The following is a 20,329-nucleotide window of genomic DNA, read 5'->3' on the forward strand; positions in this document are numbered from 1 at the left end:
ACAACCGCACAGAAAGGGAGATTCAAATGGGAACAGCTGTAGTGGTTCAATGGGGAATGATGCCTCTGTGCAAAGGGGAGGGAGAGAGAAAAGGGAGAAAGGCAACAGCTTTCAGAGAGTCTTGTATAAGAAATCTACTTTTGAATATACTTCAGTGAAATCGCTGTTGAAATAGGCTGACAATGGAAATCTGCCCAGATTGAAAATGCCAGCCCTAATTCAAAGGACAATTCTTAGTTAATAGCTTGTTGCATTTTTTAAATTATTTCTAGACTTTGAGCTTTTGAATTAAATGGCTAGCTGGAAAATGTTTCCATTTAGTATGTGTGTTGTGGGCATAAATGGGCACAGATCTACATGCATTTTCAAGTGGAATTTTTTTCTAACACATTTCCGATTTATGGTATCTTTAAGAATTATTTCTTTAAGGATCATCGGGATTTAAAATAGAGAATGTATGAAAGTAACCATTGGTTTTGAATGTTACTCCAACATGGGAACAAAATTTGTAACACCACACTATAAGGTTAAAAAGAAAATAGTATAATAAAGGAAATACAAAGGCTTTGGCATGGTTTTTACAATCAACAATGGTTAATTTTGATATGTAGTTGTGAACAACTTCAAAACACTTAAGTTTAAAACTCTTGCAAGCACTTTTAATTGATTAGGAATGAATTCTAGATGCACAAAATGATTGGACTGTGAACAGTAATACAACTATATCTAAGAACAATAAACTTTTGCTGGCCAAAAAAGAAACGCATGATTGCATGAAAATGTGTATAAAACATCTATAGAGTATTCTTGTCAAATATAAATGAAATTAACTTTATTATAGAAATCATTCTGAGGATTTCTAGGGAAGACAAATACTTACATTTTGACATAAAACAAATTGGATTATATCGAAGACACGCTCTACCTTTCAGCTATCAACTTTTTTCTTCCTTGAATTTATATCTTACCCTTTTTTGCACATAAACTTCATCTGTTAACAACCTTTGGAAAACCAACAGATATTTCTTACATAAATCTAGTGCATTTTGTTCCAGGTTTAATTATATGCAAAGGAATGATACAAACTTGGAACCTCAGTCCATAAACTATGAACAGATGGGTAGAAGTATTCGATATATCTCGATAAAACTCTTAAATTCATGGCAAAGCTTGTTGATCATGGTTTCCTTTAAAAAAAAAAAAACAAAAAAACAACTTCATGACCAGCACAGATCAAACGTCCATCCAGTCTATGTTGTTCTTTTTTTCATTATAACATACAAATGCCCATTTACAAATAATACACCAAAATGAATAAAAGTTTGGATACCAAAATGAAGATTTGTTCCAACCGATCTTGTGCCTTCTGTATACAAAGGTCCTTGTTCCAAGTCCACGCCCCAGTGGTTCAACACGGGACACAATCGCAGAACTGAAGTGCTACTAACAGCCATTTTCCTTTCCTTTCTGAACGCCCAACCGTGTCCACATAGTCACTGACTGAATTAACACGATATATTTTTTCTCTTTCTCTCTCTTTTTTTTTCTTTTACTGTAATCTTGGCCAATATTGAGACATATCAGGTTCACTTCCAGGAACTTGAACTGGAACTGACACACCAGGGGAAATGAGTCCTAGAAGTGGATGGAAAAAAAATAGCCATGTAGATATTCCCTTCGAGAGACAGGCAAGGAGTATGACTTCATAGTTTAAAACAATGAGCTCTAATGCATTCTAACATTTTTACTGTATTTTTATATATCTTGAAGTGTTACAAACCAAAGTAGCAGTTTCAGAAGCCACATAACATTTTACACACCCTTATGGAGTCCCAAGTCCCCTAGGCCAGTGGTCGGCAAACTCCTTAGTCAACAGAGCCGAGTATCAACAGTACAACGGTTGAAATTTCTTTTGAGAGCCGAAAACCGACTTCTGCGCATGGGCCACCAAGTTTCAATTGCGCTGTACGTGCGCGCCCGCACGTGGTATTTTGTGGAAGAGCCACACTCAAGGGGCCAAAGAGCCGCATGTGGCTCGCGAGCCGCAGTTTGCCGACCACTGCCCTATGCAAGAGGAAAAAAAAAACGCCCCCATGGGTTTGTATGTTCGGAACTTCGTGATAAAACTATCTCTGGAAAACCAATGTGGTACTTCAGCTGCAATGAGAAGCACAGAGGAGCTAGCGGGGAGAGAAATCTTCCAGTAAGTTCTCACCGTGCAGCTCAGGGAGCCCTCCGAAACCTTCCATTCTCGGGCCTTGGCTTTGCAGACAACCTCAGGAAGAACAACTTTGCTTTCTGTCTGTATGGTGTCAAGTTACTAACTAGATTGGCTGAATTTCCCTTTTCAATCACTTTTCCCCAGAAAGGCGAGCAATAAAGAGTTAAACACACGATCACACAAGGCCAGGAGGTTGGTTTTGTGTGTGTGTGTGTGTGTGTGTGTGTGTTTTCTTTAGGTCAACTTTGAGTGAAGGGAGATCACTGGCAAAAGAAGCTCCTAAGGCCACCTCTGCGCAGCCTGCGGAGCAGCGGCTCACCTGTGGAAGTGGTGCCCGAGGTGCCCATTGGCTGACTGTTCATGTGTGTCTGCATATGTGGGGGGGTATAGGTATCATAACTCCGCCCATTCACCGAAGGGCTGGTAGGCAGCATGCAGGAGTACGAGGACGTCTGGCTGGGGACTGGGGGCTGAGAGGAGAGAGACAAACCTGTGGTTACAGAGAAACACATCACACAGCCACATCCCCAAGCTCCCTCCTCCCCAGAAACTCTGCCAACAGCCCTGACCATTGAAGACGTCCTCATGTAAAGAACTGGAAAATTCCATGTGGGAGCTCAAGATCAGGCCTCCAACTAGTCCTTCCATTGGCCACTGCTAGAGTAAAACTGCCTACACAACAAACTTCTAAAAGTACGACAACCCAGCTCAGTGGTTGAGTGTCAGCCTATGAACCAGAAGGTCATGGTTCAATTCCCGGTAGGGGCACATGCCCAGGGTTGCAGGCTGGATCCCCAGTGTGGGGCATGCAGGAAGCAGCCAGTCAATGATTCTCTCTCATCGTTGATGTTTCTGCCTCTCTCTCCTTCTCTCTTCATCTCTGAGATCAATAACAATATTTTAAATAAATAAATGTACTACAAATTTAGGCAACTGCCCAGGTAGATGGTGGCACTACCCATAAAATTAATAGGACTTTTGTCCATTTTTATCTTGGATCTCTGCTGACATCTTTAGAGAAGCTATGGCATGAAGACTTTCATTAAAACACATCCCTTCTTCTGTAAATCCAATCTATTTGAGAACCCAGTGACCCCCCAAATCCCATATCTCAAGCTGTGAGGCAGTGAGCAGTGGGAGGAGCTCTCTATAAATTTGGGTTTGGGGACTTTGGGAGCCTTTCATGGCTGGACTCATGGGATTAAAGATTCTTTGAAGAGACAGATCAGTCATGATCTCATATTAAAGTGGTTAGAAGTGTCAGTAAATACCTAGCCCCATCCTGAGAATTAGCTGAAACTTCCTTGTAGACCCACAAACCAACCCAGCCTGGGTTTTGTCCTTAAAATTGCATTGCTACCCTCTAAATGTGTACAATGGCGCTATAGAAGAGATGAGCCTTTCTCCTAACTAAATGAGAAATACACAGAACTGGGGCAAAACTCGTGAACTCTCACGGACAGACAACTTAGGATGAATTAACAGAAGCATGATGTCAGAAACCAGGGAGAAGATGATAGTACTACTGTGCTCTGCGAACTATAGAAATGTTTAGCATTGCGACATCCACAGGCTCAGAGAGCCTGACACATTAAAGAAGATTCAGAGGAGGACACCCAATCTTTTTGTAAAATGGTGGAAGATTTTGGTCAACATGATGAAGTGATGGACAGACAGACTAGCTTCCCACATACACCAGCAACCCCTGCTCCGGCTCCAAAATTCAAAGAGTAATTTTCTCTGAACAGAATCACCGATATTGTTATTTTCTTTAGGCTTTATGGATGCATGTATATTTTGGGTTGCATAGGTTGTGTAATTTTTTTTTTAAGTCAGTGAAATCAATTGACCCATGCCAATGTACATGTGGAAACAACCCTAATAGAATAGCAGCACCTGTTTGTTTCCATTGCTTTCCCTTGTACACATTTGGTTATCTTCACAGAAACCTAGATGTTGCTACAATTTACAAAACTGAACAAGCTACTCAGTGGCCTTACTAAAGTCAGAGGATGACTGCTAACAAGCAGTTTCAAAGAAGCAAGCAGGCCTTGAGGGCCTTGCCAGAATTTCAGCTTGCATTTGTTTCTAATTCCCAAAATCACTTCCTCCAGGCAATCGGACTTCTGGAAAATTCCAAGGCAGTTGTAGTAACACCAACTAATGGGCTGTTAATCCTTTAATTTACAATAATTGCACTATGGCCAATAATATCCAGGTGCAATAAAAGTAAACATGGAAATAATTCTTCTGAAGTTGCTTATCTAGCTGCTCCTGTACTGGTCTGAAGACTGTGAAACACTTATTTTGCTGTTATTTGGATTAGAAACCCAGCAAAAGATATTCAGTGGAGAATAAACACTCTGTAACCACAGAACTGGTTCCAGAAGGGGCTCATGCTGGCCAATCTCACACCATGGGCATCTGTAATTGTTGCACAGGCAGGAGTCCTAGGAAAGTCACTGCAGAGGGCCCACCAGAAGGCCAGTATTTCCCCCCATCCAGAATCCAATCAGCTGCAAAGTTCTAGTACATCCCACCTGCACTGTATAACTTCCATCATAAAGGCTTAACCTGGTTCAGGGTCTAGCATGTGTAGGAGCTGATAAATATTTGGGACAGAATTGAGAGTAGGTAGGGACAGGTTGTTATACCAAGTAAATAGCATCAACCCAGGCAGCTTGGAGTGCCACAAACTCATCACATAATTCTCAGCAAAGACACACTAAATTTCTAGTCAATACCTTCTATGTCTTTTCTTTATTGTAAGATGTACAAAGAAAACTAGCTGTTTCTCTATATTAAGCATATATCACTATGCAAATATGAATCCCATTTCTGGCCCATTTTATCTTCCTCACTAGTTTATCACATATGTCCAAAATGCATACACAGATTGTATATCCTATATAATAAAACCCTAATATGCAAATCAACTGAACAGCAGAACGACTGGTTGCTATGACATGCACTGACCACCAGGGAGCAGATGCTCAATGCAGGAGCTGCCCCCTGGTGGTCAGTGTGCTCCCACAGGGAGAGCACTGCTCAGCCAGAAGCTGGGCTCATGGCTGGCGAGCGCAGAGGCAGTGGCGGGAGCCTCCCCCACTTCCACAGCAGACAGACATCCCCTCATGTGGGGAGCAGGCCTAAGCTGGCAGTCGGACATCCCCCAAGGGGTCCTGGACTGCGAGAGAGCACAGGCTGGGCTGAGGGACACCCCCCCCACACCAGTGCACGAATGGCATGCACCGGGCCTCTAGTCTATTATATGAACACATTAACATGAACCCCAATTTTATTTCCAACCCCTTACTATCTGATAATGTGCCAGCATTATTTCCATTTTCCAGGACAAGTTTCACTGACATCCAAAACATGCCTCCTTCCCACTCACCATTATCAAGCTAACGTCCTCTGTGAGCAACAAGCAGATAAACTTGACTGAACATCAGGTTTTTATATTTTTTAAGGGCATGAATCAATCAATCAACTAAAAGCTGGATTGACTGTTTTCATCTCAGACGAGACTGGGCAAGCCAATTACTGTAGTGAGAAAGGCTCCCAAGGGGGCGTACAAGGCCAGGGAAGTCCGCAGGCCCTGACCCCCTCCCCACCCCCGCTAAGCAGGCAGCTACAGGCCTCACTCACTTGCATAGGCAGGTTATTGGCCATGGTGAAGCTGGGCATGGGTGGCAGAGCGCTGTACGTGTTGGTGAGGGCTGTGTCTGTTCGGCCCAACATGGAGCCCGATGTGAAGGAGGAAACTGCAGGGAAAGAGACACAACCAACAGTCACGGTGAGAGTCAGAGCCCAGGGCGAGCGGGTTTAAACACATTTCTTAGTAGTATTAACACTTCACATTACCAGGCGTGGTGGGTTGTGGGATTGGTTGGTAGACACTGGTGCTGAAACTACTGCTGATAGGAATATGACTAGGTGTGTTGCTGGCCTGTCTTCTCTGATTCCTCAGTTTTTCTTCCCTTCTCCATTTGGCCCTTCGATTAGAAAACCATACCTGAAATCAGACAGAACAGGTTAGCCCCGCACCCACCTCCGGCATTTCCGCTGTGCCCCTCCCCCCAATGGTGGCAAAGTATTCAGCACACTGAATCTGTTACCATTTACATAAATGAATGAAGTTCATTAGAAGCACCTTTGTCTCTAGAAAAGGCAAATGGTTTGAGTAACAAAGCATGAAACCACAGGGTAACTGGGTACCTGTATTCTTGCTTCAGGTAGATCTATTTTGGCCGCTAGTCTTTCTCTGGCAAACACATCTGGGTAATGGGTCCTCTCAAACTCTGAAAGAGTAAGTTTTCTTTGTTGTGCCAGAACTACACATAACATGTCAACCACATCCTGAATCCAACTGGTTCCCACTTCCAACCAATTCCTTTTAAAATGCTACTGCTGTTGGAAGAACTATCCCACCAGAACCAAGTTAAATTCTCTTTGGAATGACATTCATTCAAGGACTCTTCTGTGGCCTGAATTAGCCAAATCATCATTTTTTTTTCAGTATGAGAAGTCAGACTTTTAGTCTTTGAATTACTGGTACATGAAAAGAAGAAAACACACACACACACACACACACACACACACACACACACACTGAAAAGATGCCCAGAAAAAAAAATAAATAAATAAAGAGACAAAAAGAAAAGAGAAATCTTTTCAGTCCTCTATGCAAAGGGCCCTGGCTAAATTTAGCTCTTTGTACTGAAGATGTGGCATTTACTTTGATTTACTGCTTCTCTACTTTGAAAAACTCCATCACCTTTCTCCAGGGCCTCAATTTGCTCTTGGGTAAAGGATGTTCTATTTCTTTGTAGCTTCCGCTTCAGCTGAAGTCGCATTTGGGCTTCATCTGAATCTTCTCCATTGGAACTGATGGAGTTAGTATTCTCTCCCCCTCCTTCCTGTTGCTGGCAGCCATCTGGAACAAAAAGAATAGGACAGTATGAGAAATTTGGAATAACTTGGGGCCTCCAAAGGGTCTGGTATAGCCACAAACTCCAAGAGCTGTATATTCAGACAGTCTTATGAAAACATTCCCAAGGGATGTTTCTTTTTAATAACAGGCATTTTAGACATACATTACCTGACCTTTTTTTTTTCCTTTCTGTTTTTATCCAGATGAGCCCGACCATACAATATACTTAAAGAGTAACATTTCTTCGAATGACAAAATAAGTGCTAATGTTTCCAATTAAAATGATCTTTCATAACTAAACTTGACTCCCCAAATGCCTCAACCAGTTAGTTACCTTTCCCTACAGAATCTATTTACCTATGGCTGTGTTGGGAAAATAGAAGAGTGATGTTCAAGATTTCAGCTGATCTATAATCAGTAATTCCTATCTAATCAATTAGATGTTGATAGGTTTGTAGAAAATGCTATTAAGAAACCAAACCAAGCTTGTAATCTTTTTAAAAAAATATTTATCTAGTTTTTATTTTAATTCTGCACAGTCAATTTCATTTTAAAGGTTGTGAATTTAGAAATACTCGCATTGTTCTGCAGTTTTATTCAACTATTGTATGAGTGCGCTTTGCCTTGACACCTATTACGAGCACAGCTGTAATTATATCATCACCAAGAACAGGCTATAATTGCTGAAAATCGAATTTTATATTTAGATAAAAGGACTGTCCATTCTTTGTAATGTGTTGCACCAGAGAAAAGTAAGGTTTCTTTTAAATTTTTAACGTGTAATTTAAAAAAAGAAATAGTAGAGAGTTCACTAACTAGCTAAGTATTCTAGGCTGCAGCTGAATCCTTGGCACATCATTTAAGTGGTACATTTTTAATTAGGGCATTTCCACCACTTTTAATGTAATTTCTATCATTAAACAGGGGAAAGTTTTATTGTTTTCCCTTGTTGCTTGGAGGGCAAGATGTGCACTTGAGCTAGCTGTCTCCTGTCTTGCGCCTTGCCCAGGAGGCCACAGCCTGTCTGAAGGGAAGCACTCAGCCCTGACTGGGCCTGCAAGCTGGGTCCTGGGTCTTGGGTCCTGAGGCCCCCCAAGGGACACCAACAGGGGCTGACCTAGAAACTTGGCCAGTAGGGGGGAGGGGCCTCTAGGGAGCCTTGGTGGGAATCGACTTGGCCAGGAATATCATTTATAATCGGGAGACAATGGGCATCGCCTTCAAAGAGTTCAGGGAATTGTGACAGGATCTAGTGGGATCCTTTCAGGAACTTTGAAATGTTTTAAAACCCCAACTTTCTCTCCCATTTAAACAGGCGGATTCATCGGCACTGGCCACCATATGGGCCCTCGGAGATCTATTGAGATGACCACCAACACTTGAATAGCGAGGGGCTGCTTTTCAGCGCCGCACAATGCCCCGCAAGTAAGGGAAACTATTAAACTCCTGGGGCAGGAGCGCTGGCAAACTTTCGTGGGCAGAATTTTGAGGCCACAATGAGCGCGGACAACAAAAGGATTCTCTTGAGGCGTGCAGCGGGCCACATTGTGTTACAAGAAGCCCAGTCAACAGACTTTTCAGTGAAGTGTGTTAACCCCTCTGCTCCGCTATCATTAATCACTGTCCGGAGAGCGGGCGCCTCAATGCTATTTAGGGGCTTGGCTGGGGGGCCGGGGGGGGGGGGGAGTGGTGGAAGGTGGATGGGGGGCCAGCGCATGGAGTGGGGGAGGCAGGGAGGGTGGATGGGGACTAGAGGGCGTGGTGGTGGTGGGGGGAGCCGACAATCAGGGATGATAGAGACCAGGGTTGGGGGAGGGGGGGATAGGGGTGAGAGCCCGGAGGAAAGATGGGGCCGGATTGGTGGGGGACAGGAAAGAGGGGAGGCAGATGGAGGAAGAAAGGTGTAAGAAAGACAGAAAAGAGTGCTGAGAGGAAAAGGAGATAAGAAGGTGGAAGGAGAGAGGAGAGGAAGAGGAAAGGGAAGATAAGGGGGAAAGACAATTAGTCACAGGCCGAGGCACTACTTAGGGTGGTCTTGTGCGGTCTCAGAAAGGCGGAGTGGGGGGCGCTGCTTAGCGCGGGGGAGACTCGCCCACGCCAGCACGCCTTCGCTAATTTACTGCCCCAGGTTTCTGAGGGACTTAGCAAAGTGTTTTGTTTTGTTTTTGTTTTCAGGGAAAGAAATGAAGAGCCGCCCTTACTTGGGGGTTCAGTGAATGAGGGGGACTTTCGCAATAGTCCTTTTGGGCCACCTAGACAGGCTCCTAGGGTATTGCTTTAGGAAAACACAAACAAAAACTGACCATCGGACGTTTAGGGACACGGCCCTGAGGAGACCACAATCCCATCTCGCAGGGGTGATCCGTCATGCCTTCCCGGAGGCCCCATCCCCGTCCTTTTTCTGGCACATTCGATCTTGCCAATTAAACAAAGCTGCCTGGTCTCTCTCAGAAGACCCTCACTGATAGCATTCTCTGCTCTCCTTTGCTCCTCTGACATCTCCCTAATTTTAAAACATGGACATTTGCCCACGCTTTCCTTCCCCTTCCTCTCCCCCTCCCCCTCCCCTCACACACTCACACAAACGCAGGCACACAACTGACTTGAGAACTGACATTTAAGGAGAGGAAAGTCAACGGAGATGAGGGGGGGCTGGATTTTAAACTTCTTTGGGGGGGGGAGAGTGGAATTAGAAGCGGGTCAGGAGAAACCCGTGGCTGTAGCACCCCTCTGTGACTCCTCGTAGCGGAGCGAGCCTGCACCCCTGAAAGCATTTTTTTTTTAAATTTTTATTATTATTACTTTCATAGTAGCAACTGTTCTAGCCAGGCGGTGACAGAGCCGTCACTCTTAGATTGCTCCCTCCCTCCCTTTTTCTTTAGTGGATTTGCCTTCCTCTCTTCAAGCTTTTCACAAAATGAAACTAGAAGTTGGATCTCAAATTCCCCATATGATAAACCTAAGTGGCAAACAATTAAGATATCTTCTTTAAAAGGCGCCCCCTCCGAGCGCAGGGAAGGCGCCTTCAATGGGCTGGGCGCCGTCCACCTTCCAGCCTAATCCGTGAGAAGGCCAGTGAAAGCGCCTCCCATTATCCCAGCCCCAGGACCATCGGACGCTGGGGACAGGATTTGTTTTCTGGAAGGAGAAGGGAGGTGGGGGGGGGGGGGAAGGACGCTGGGAAATAAAATCATTCCTTGGTTTCTTAGTGTCTTAATCAGTGAGGCGGAAAACAAGCAAGAAAAGATAGCAACCCGGTTGCGGCACCTTTTCAGCTCGGGAGCCCGGATCAAAACATTGTAGCATCTGTTGAAAAAGAGACTGACTAAATCCTATAGAGGGCCTGGGTTTTGGGGGTGGGGGGGGGGGTGGGGGTTAGGGGAGGAGATAAGAAAAAGTGTCTCGTGATCCCTAAAACCCAAATCGCCGGAGAATGGGGGCCCGGATAGAGTTGTCTCTTGTCAGCCCACGTCGTCAGGATTTCATCCACTGCCGCGTGGCGTCCATCAGATGGAAACCATATTTGTCTCCCTCTGAGACTTAACCTCGCCTTGTGCTTTCGGAGTAAGGGACTCTTTAAAAGCCCCCCAAAACGGTTCCCAGGCCCAGGGAAGGGGGCCACTGCGGGAGGGGATCCTTGTTAACGCCAAGAAGTCTGAAGATCCCCCCAGGCCTCCGCCCAAGCTCTCCCCCAGCGCCCCGCGCCCCCCCCCCCCGCCCGCGCGCGCGGGGCTCCCACGCTCTCGGGTGCGCGAGACGCGTGCTCCCCGCGCAGCCGGAGCCGCGGTCCGCGCCGGGATCCGGGGCACAGAAGCGGGTTCTGTGCGGGGAGCAGGAGGGGGACTGGCAGGTGGTTCGCGGGATTCTCTAGCAACTCCCTGCGAAAAGTTCCAAGTTCCTGAAGGAGCGCCACCTCCCGCCCCAATCAGCACCACCAGGTCCCCGGGGTGAGGCGATCGCTTCCCGCCCTCGCGCTCCCCGGGACAAAAAGCTGCCCTAAGCGGTGCCGGTCCTGGGGAGCACGCGTGGGGAAGCGGTGGGGCCAGCAAAGCTGCAGCCCTCGGCTTCTGTCGGGGCTCCAGGAAGCAGGAGGGGGTTCCACGCTGTAGGCCCCGAGCTACGGGAGCCCTAGAGCCGAGGGGCCAGCGCGGAGGCGGGGGGATCAGCTTCTGGGACCCAGTGGGCTAGAGGCCTGGGACTGCTGGGAAGCTGGTGGGCAGGCGCTGTGGCGAGTGAAGTGCGCCTTCCCTGGAATGTGTCCGCTGGGCGCACGTGGGACTCCTAGTTTCAAAGGTCAAGGGAGGGTGTGGTGGTCCCCACTTAACCATGTCAGTGCCTCGTCCTCGGCAGAGGCCAGAGCGGGCCTGGGCCTGGGCCTGCAGGCAACTCCTCAGGTGTGCCTGCCGAGCTGCGGGAGGCTGCGGGTTGGGGCGATCCGGGGACCCGGCGGGCGGGTCGCCCAGCTCCGCGCACCGGGAAGCTCTGGCCGGCCGGGCGCCGCGCTGGGAAACCCGGACCGAGCGCTTTGCTCCCTATCTTCCCAGTGTCCGTCCTATATTGTTTTCTGCTCTTAAAACTGACATGTCTAATTGGCAATTGGTGCCGAATCGTGTCCAGGGGTCTCTTGTGGAACATTTCTACAGCTGTCTCCTTCAACTAGACGCTTATTCATGTCGCCTTAATGAGAAACAAAACGTTCTCTAATGAGCAATTACAGAGCGACAGGATTGTTCCCATAACAAATTCTTGGGAGTGACAGAAGCATCCTTTGTACCAGTTATTTCGCATACTGTTACCGATTTTCCCTTCTCTAGTCCGGCTCCGTGGAGGCGCCGGGCACCCACAGCGGCCTTGAGAGCGCACGGTCGCGCGGGCAAGTCCCGTCAGCGCCCTGCGCCGCCCCCACTAACCAGAAGCCCCCCAGGCTTCGTCGTGCTCCGGGGAGTGAGCCGCCACGTCCCATTATCTCGCATATTATCTCCTTGTCACCAGGACAACAAATACCGATTAATCTTCCCAGGAAACTGTTTCCTATTCTTGACCAAGCTACCTCTGCGTGTGGAGGGAAGGAGAGAGCCAACGGGCCCCACCCCACCCCTATCTGCTCCTCTTCCTTCATCCCTTCTCACACATGCTGGAATGATCCAGATCCCATCTCTTCTCCCAGACCCGGGCACCCCAAGTCTGGCTCACACTATTGTCACTCCACCCTTCTCAGCAGTCGCCACCCACAGAGAGTGAGAACTGGGGGCCCAGAAGGTTGGAGAGAGTGGGGGGGGGCGTGTTTTAGTTGGGAGACCACCACTTCCAATGCCCCATTCTCCACTCGACCATGCGTCTCTCTGCTCACCCTCTCGCATTTGAACCCTACTCGTAGTCACATAATCTGTCAATTATGGCAGAAAGCAAAATGATACAATTATGTTTACCTCACAGCCTGTCAGTGTTAACCTGTCTCACTTCTACAGCAAAGGGACTTTCTGTGCATTTGAATGGCAACTTTGAATAGGGTACCACGAAGCTAGTTCTTACACACACGCACATACTCCTGCCCATAACACACATGTACACACCAGCCACATTCATATTACTCCTGACATAGCCCTTCCATTCCCAGGCCAACCAGAGAGTTCCATAAACACCACCTACATACAGTGCAAGCAATGTGTCCCAAGCCTTTGAAGAGTCACCCACCCCACTGCATCCTCTAAGCACAGAAGCCCAGAGAGGGAGAGGTTGGGGAGAAGACTATGGGCTGCTTATACAGAGAGTTTAGATAGTTGCTTGAGTTTTTACCTTGGGTAGGTTGCCCTGGCACTGAAGTCCCTGGATACCAACCCGGGCGGGTGCCCCAGCTTCCGGTCTGCCCATTCAACATCCTTAGTTTATCATACATGCCGTCTGCGCCCATCTGTTGCTTTTCGCTAGCCAGGTTGCGGAGAACTCTGTTTATTGATGACACCTGCAAATCAAACCCAAATCAAACCAAATGGTAGTGTCTCCTAAAAACAAGGTCACTCTGTCTTAAATCCCCATCTCAACACACCCACCCCCTTAAAGAGCAACTCTTAACACATCTAAAAAAAAAACTCCCAACCATCATGGGACAGTGTAGGCTGATTTGCAAGGACATGATGGACAGAATGACAGCCATCACTTTGGGCATGGAAACTGAGTTGGGTCAGAACTGGTGGATGAGGGGGTCTCTGGTGACCGATCACATAGCTGCTTTACTTTGTTAAAAGATTTCCAAAAATTCTTAAGACTTATTTAGAGCTTTGTTGCACTTTGTTTTATATTAGCGCAGAAACGGATGTTTGACGCCTGAAGGAATGTTCAGGCGGGCGGATTTGGAGAAAGTTAGAATCTGGTTTTCATTTTAATTTTCCTTCTTCATTCAAGTGCCTCCGCCCTCTACTATGCAGCATGCAAATGAGGTGACCAACTTCCCACACTTGACTCCCGTTTTCCAGAAAGTCGAGAAAAGGTCAGGATGCTCCTCTCAACAGCCCCAGGTACAGAGAGCAGGGAGGTAGAGCAGAGAGGAGATAAGAGACAGACACGGTGGGGAGGAGAGCAGAAGGTGAAGAAAGATATGGTAAAGAGGAGGGAGAATGGAGCTTAGGGCAGGGAGGGGCGTGTTCTCAGTGAACTTACACTTGGTATATTATCGTTGGTACAGACCCCCTCCGACAGTAATCTGTCTCGGATTTCCCAAGCAAAGATGGACGGACACTCCCGCTTATACTGGGCTATTTTGCTTACAACTTCTGGAGTCGCTACTCTTGGTTTACTACCACCGATTGCCCTGGGTCTGATGGAGCCAGTCTCGTAATACCTGCCCAGAATTTTACTCACACATCCATTGGATACCTGCATAGGGGAAGTGGACAGAAAACCACATTATTAATAATTTCAAGACAAAAATAAAATTGTTTAAGTATGCATTAAACAATGACAAGCTTACGTTTTGATTGTCCAGCACTTGGACTTTTGCATCTGCATGGGTCTATAACACAAAAATATACCTTCAATGGTACGAGAACTTACTGTAGAGAGCTTTTTTTTCTTAAAATTACATTTGTAGCCCTGAAAACTACAAATATGATGATACTTTTAAACAGTTTGAACTAAAAAAAAAACTAATTTAAATTAAAAAAACTGTTTTCTTAAACACTGCCAGAAGATGCATCAAAACGAAGTCAGATTTGTGTGTGTGTGCTGACCATGTTTAAAGTGGTGTTATGTTTTAATGAGCAAAGGGGGAAAGTAAACTGAATTTAAACTTATATTTTCTTTAAAAATATACCCAATTGAGTACATGAGAGCTATGGAGGGAGGTAAATAGCACTTGTCTTTTTAAATATATATATGCTTCCTTAGTTTATCATATGCACACCAATATCTCAAAATCTGAGGTAAGCATGGGATGAGAGAGAAGGAGATGAAATTATGCCGCTTAATCTAGCACATAAACTACAGTACATTTAAAAACGTAAATGTTTTTTACCAAGTGAAAAGAGAAAGTTTTTTTTCTTTTAATTCACACACTCTTTTTTTTTTTTAACAGATGAGTTATGTGACTGACCCAAGTTGAAAGGGATAAGGAAGGATGGTGGAAGGAGAGGGGAAAGCGGGAAGACAGGGGAGTGGCATGAGGACTGGGGTGGGGGGGGGTGAGGAAGGGGAGTCCATAATTAGCAGCATTTACAGTAAGAAATGAAGAGAGGGCCTTGAAAGTGGAGGGCCGCAGGGGCGGCGAGTGGGGCACGCCAGGAGGATCACCTGCAGAATTCGGGAAATGTCGCACGGCCGGGCCCCGCTGTGCGCTAGCTCTACGATCTTCTGCCGGGTGGAGTCTGGCAGTGGCCGCCCGTTGACAAAGACACCACCGAGCTGATTCACTCCGCTGTGACCTAAGGAAAGGCAGAGGAGAAGAGAGGAAAAGAGGGGAGAGCAGAGGAGAAGAGAGAAGAGAGGAGGAGAGAGAAGGAAGGAAGGAGGAGGAGGAGAAAACAACCAAATACATCCTCAGCTCCCTGCCAACTCCTGCCAACCTTGGTGATCAGGTCCCTGCAATCGATCAAAAATGACAACAGGACCATGCAGCCATGCAGGGCATCGGGCAGCCCAGCCCCAACCACAGCCATACTCTTGCCCACCGGACTGCAGAAGCACCAGACAGGCAGACACCTGCCAAGGAGCAAGAACACACTCACCTCACTACGGCACCACCCCAGCCCTGTCCCCAGACCACTGTCCCTCTTCATAAACACCTCAACCAGCCTCTGAACCCACAAGGTGCAAACAATCAGCTCTGAAAATATCTCCCCGAAGATCCCTTCTGAGTGTCTGGCAAACGGTGGTTCCCCAGAACCCACACCACGGAACCTCCAAGCTCTCCGCGTTGTTGGGACTGTAAGAGCAAATCCCACAGCCTTACAGCGCTTCCACGGAGGCTTGAGTCCAGAAATGTTTGCTGTCACACTCCAAACTCTGGCGAAGGCACCGCACACGCACCCGGGTTAAAAAGCACGTATGTGGGAGAAGAGAAGGGGAAGGACTAGAGAAGAACCAGAACAGCAGATCTGGGGCTAGTGAACCTAACCTGGGTTTCAGCGCCTCTACCGCAGGCAAGAGGGTCAGAGCCCCAGATCTGCTCCAACCACGAAGTAGTCCGGCTGCGGGCAGCGGAGCCAGGGCTGGGCGTCTGCTCACAGCGGCCACAGCTCGATTTACTTCCGCTGCTGTTCTCAGCTCTCCCCACAGCCAAGGACAGATATCAGCCAAAATCAAAAAGCGAAAGGAAAAGGAAGAGACCACAACACAGTGCCCCCCCCCCCGCAATCCCTCCTTTATCTTGTTATCTCACAGCCTCCTCGCCCATTGTCTAATCTTAGAGAACAGGGGTAGGAAGTTAGCACTTCTCTGCAGCCCCCTCCCTAGGAACCACAGGCACACAAATAAAGCCAAAGCACAGTTTCCACTTCCGTACAAATCTCCAACCTGCAGCCCCGACTCTGGAGAGCAGCCCTTCCAGGAGATGTGGCTCCCTGCTCAGCTCTCCTCTCCTCTCCTCTCTTCTCCTTGGGAGTCTCTGATAAATTGACTCCAGGAGCCTGAGCTTCTTAGCAATAAATAAGCTCCAAATATAGAAGAGGGGGGAAAATATGATGAGCCTCTCTGACATTTGTCTTTAAAATAAAACTAGCTGCACGTCAAGTTTGAGCTTAATTTCTGGAAATAGGCGGAAGTCGCTCCGGATCATGCATGGAAGGCTAATTGAAAAGATCAGTCGGGGCGCTTGTGGCAGCCTTGTCACTTTGTGACAGTGCTCCGCTCCGGGAAATTGCATCGTCACGACAAACGGGACCATGATAAAACGACCCTTTCCGTCCCTATTTGTAGATCACTCAGACGAGATTGAACTGCACTCGTTTCCCCCTTCGAGGGGAGCCGCGTGTTCAGGGTAGCAAAGGCTTGGGGCGGAGGGGGGCCCTCACCGAGAGGGGGGCCGGAGCCTAAGCTCAATGAGAAGTGACAGGCGTTTGGGGGATCTGGGCTCTGTCTGGACGCAGCAGGAGTGGGGACGTCTCGGGGACATCACTTTCCCAACAGAGCAAGGCCTAGTTCGCGCTTCCGGTCTCTCCCAAGTATCCTTCCTTTGCTTGGCAGGACCCGTCTAACCTCCAACTACAGGGCTTCCCCTGTGGACAAAGGAAGCTTCCCAGAAAGAGAAATGCTGTCCTAGAGAGAGGCCAAGAAAGGCTTTCCAAACTTCACGCGTAGCCTGGGCGATTCCCAACCTCTGAATGCCAAGGCATATGAGGTCGCCTAATCCTAGACCTTCCTCTCCCCCCCCCATTTCAAAATATATAATAATAATAATAATAATAATAATAATAATAACGTCCCCGACACCTCCACAGGGACCTAGGGCTGGTGCTCGCCCAGGAGACGCCAGGGCCAGGTCGCCTCTGCCAGCATCGAAATGGCAGCGAGGAAGCGCGGCTAAGTTCCCCTTCAGAGGTTAAGCCTCAATCATTGTGTCCCTTCCCTAGGGACGGCGGGCGCTCTTGCCCAGTAGCGATGATTATGCGCCTAGAATTCGACCACGAAGCATCTAATAGGAAAACATATGGTGTCAATTTGGATGCTCTGCGCCTTGCGCACACCCGGGAGCGAGCGGCACAAAGCCCTGCAGGCCTGCCCGCGACCCCGCGCCCCTCGGGGCCCGCCAGCCAGGCCGCAGCGGCAAGCGCTCAGCGCTGTGCGCCCCAGCCCGGCCGCCGAGAGCGCTGGGGAGACTGAGCTGCGGGAGGAGAACCCCGCTGCCCCGAGGGGTGGGCAGAAGCCTTCGCCTGGCCCAGAAGGGTGCCTCCCGGGCCAGCCCCGGGGCCTGCCAGGTTCTGCACAACTGAACCCCCTTTAAAGCTCGCCACCTTTGCGTCCTCTCCCGAGCTTCCGCCCACCGGCCGCGGAGGCACCGAGAGGCAGCTAGCGCTTCCAGGACAGAGGCATCTGGCTCTAGGGACCCGTCTGGTCTGCAGTCCTACAGCTGAGCCCTTAACCCGAGTCCAGATTCCGCACCTCAACCCGGACCTGGGCTTCACTGGGCCTCCAGGCTCCCAGGTCCGGACTCCAGACGAACCCTGCTCTGTACCAACACGCTTGGACTGAGCAGGAAGGCGGACTGGGCCCTGGGGGCCTGGGCAGAGGGCGCCTGGGAAACTCAAAAGGCGGGATCAGAGGCACTATGGGCCCGAAACAACCAGCACCCACACAGCTGCAGCGGGGCTTCACCAAAGTCTTGGCTGGAGCCCGACTCTCTTCCCAGACCCAGGAGCCCAGTAACAGCCCCAAGGGTCGAGTTTACCACCTCCACCTCACCGCAGGCTTGGGTGTCCTGCCCTCTAAGCCCCAAGAGGGGCGGAGAGGGAAGGAGCTGCCCTGGGAGCACTGGGGGAGGGGAGCCCCCACACCCCGCCCCTACGGAGGAGACCTCTGTCTTGGCTAAGCCCAAAGGGGCCTCCTTCTCCTCAAGCCACCAGGAGAAGCCTCCGCCCCTCTCTGCTCAGCCCAGCCCCTCTCTCTGGGGTCAGAGCCCGGGCAGGGGAGGGGAGGGAGGTGTGAGTTACAGGATTTGGGGGGATGGGGTTTCTCTACCTCAACTTCACAAACTGGAGTGGGCTGTTCTGAAGCGCCCAGCTCCTGTTTTTCCAGGAGCTAGAACAGCAGAGCAAAAGCCCTCCCCTCTCAGGTTGCCAGGCGCAGAGGGGGGCACAGCTGCCTTAGGTCCCTGGGGTTTGTCCTTGCTACCGTGGTGGCCTGGTCAGAGCTGACCCCCTCCCCTGACCCACTGGTCCTCGAATCCCCAGCCCCTCGGGGAAAAAGACTAGAGGCACTTACTGTTCTGCATGCTGGCGCTGGCTGTGGGGCGCGGGATCCCACGGGGCTCGAATATGGGGTTCTGTTAGCAAGAACATAGGCATTAATCCTGGGCGGGGTAGGCCTGCCTCTGGATGGAGGATGACCTGGAGCCAGGACAGGAGTTCTTTCGGAAATAACCCACCCAATTCCTTAGAGCTATCTGAGGGTCATCCATCTCTACCTTCCAGGCATGCAAACATCTACAAATAAAATACTCCAGTATTCCCCATCTATCTGTATCTTCCAAATCCCTAAGTATTAAACCCTTTCATCAGAAGAAAGGATGACCCTGTTTTGAATTTTTGTCTTCCATCTGAACAACAATGAAGAAGCATTCTGAATCTTTAGGGTTTTGGATCCCAAAGCAGCTTTCAAGCCACCGCAGAACTTGCCTGAAATCTGGGATGTCTGTCCACTCTTACAATAAAAGGTCTCACACATCTGCGCGCCCCTAGTTAAGGTCTTCCCCCTAAGATAAAACAGAAGGAGAGAAAGGTATGTCAAATTGTGGCTCAAAAGCAAAGGCCGTGGCTTCTCTGAGCCACACTCTCAGAAAACAAAACAAAACAAAAATACTCATCTAGGGCTCAAACTGCCATAAAACCCTAACTCTCAACGCTGCACCCACGTTTTCAGCAGCCTCTCCCGCAGAAGTCTCCATCTTTTAGAAGTGACTGCTCTGGCCTGGCTTCGGAGAACTGGACAATCTGACAAGCCAGGCCCCCCATTTGCAAAAATATCTAGAGCCAGGGAAAGGAAAAGGGAAAGAACAAGAGAAACAGTGGACTAGGGGGTAGAGGCTGAGGAGCATACCCGAAGTTTAGAGGTGAAGGGAGGAGGACCTCAGAACTTCAGAGTGCCTGAGAGTGCAGGCTGGGGCTAGTCAGGAGGGCTGCAGAGCCATACTCTCCTTGAGGAATTTTACCACCCCAGCCGCCTAAGGCCCCCAGAACCCAACTCTCTGGTTACCACTTTATCTCCCCCTTCAAAGCTTCCCAGTCAGGCCCTTACCCCACCCATCTCCCAGCCTTTCTTGGACTTTGAATGTGGTGAGCCCAACTTTTTCCCCCCAAACCTCACTTATTGTGATTAACTTTTCTTTTGGTGTTTAGATCGTCCCCCCTTTTACTGTACTGTGACACACGCTGTCTACCTCGCCTCACTGCTTTAAAAAGTAGGAACAGGAGGGGGTGAGCGTGGTCGACAAAGCCTACAGACAGTGAACAATGGCTTCTATTCTCCAGCTCTCCCCAGACCCAAAGAGCAAAACGGACTCTCCCTAACCAGCAACACAGCTTCTAACCACACGTACCAACAACCCACCAACTCACAAAGGGAACAGAGGGACACTTCTTGCATTGTAAATCCTGACCTAGCGCTTGTCTCCCCGAGATTCATTCTCCACCACCCCTCCCTACCTTCCCCTAAGAAGGTTTTGGGGGAGGGGAGAGAAAATAGAAAAGTAATTTCTTGTTATAAATATCTGGAAGTAATTGTGTTACTGGTGTGAGTTGTTAGGGGCTGTAAAAAGATACAACGGCACCGTAGGGTGCTCAATTGGGAAGAGAGAATTACAATAAAGAGTCCATTCAAAAGGTTTGGGCAAAAAAAGAAGTAAAATAATTAAATAGTCACAGCATCATTTCTCCCTGTTTTTTAAAAAAAACACCTAAAATACTCTTTCTTTTTCCTGTTTTGCCTATTGTGATTATTAATTTTCCCTGCCTGCAAGTAAGGAATTC

General features: G+C 48.5%; 1 protein-coding gene across 1 annotated transcript; it reads right to left on the reverse strand.

Moving 5' to 3' along the window:
- Positions 1-1,537: 1,537 nt before the first annotated feature.
- PAX6 (paired box 6) lies at positions 1,538-18,576 on the reverse strand. The gene is given in 12 exon segments (XM_054725214.1): positions 1,538-1,635; positions 2,541-2,691; positions 5,873-5,988; positions 6,089-6,239; positions 6,443-6,525; positions 7,002-7,160; positions 12,954-13,119; positions 13,815-14,030; positions 14,125-14,166; positions 14,869-14,936; positions 14,939-15,073; positions 18,567-18,576. Coding segments are annotated over 12 exon segments (1,383 nt in total). The 3' UTR covers positions 1,538-1,549.
- Between the last annotated feature and the right edge of the window lie 1,753 nt (positions 18,577-20,329).

Source organism: Eptesicus fuscus, chromosome 13, assembly GCF_027574615.1.
Source record: "Eptesicus fuscus isolate TK198812 chromosome 13, DD_ASM_mEF_20220401, whole genome shotgun sequence".
Lineage (NCBI taxonomy): Eukaryota > Metazoa > Chordata > Mammalia > Chiroptera > Vespertilionidae > Eptesicus > Eptesicus fuscus.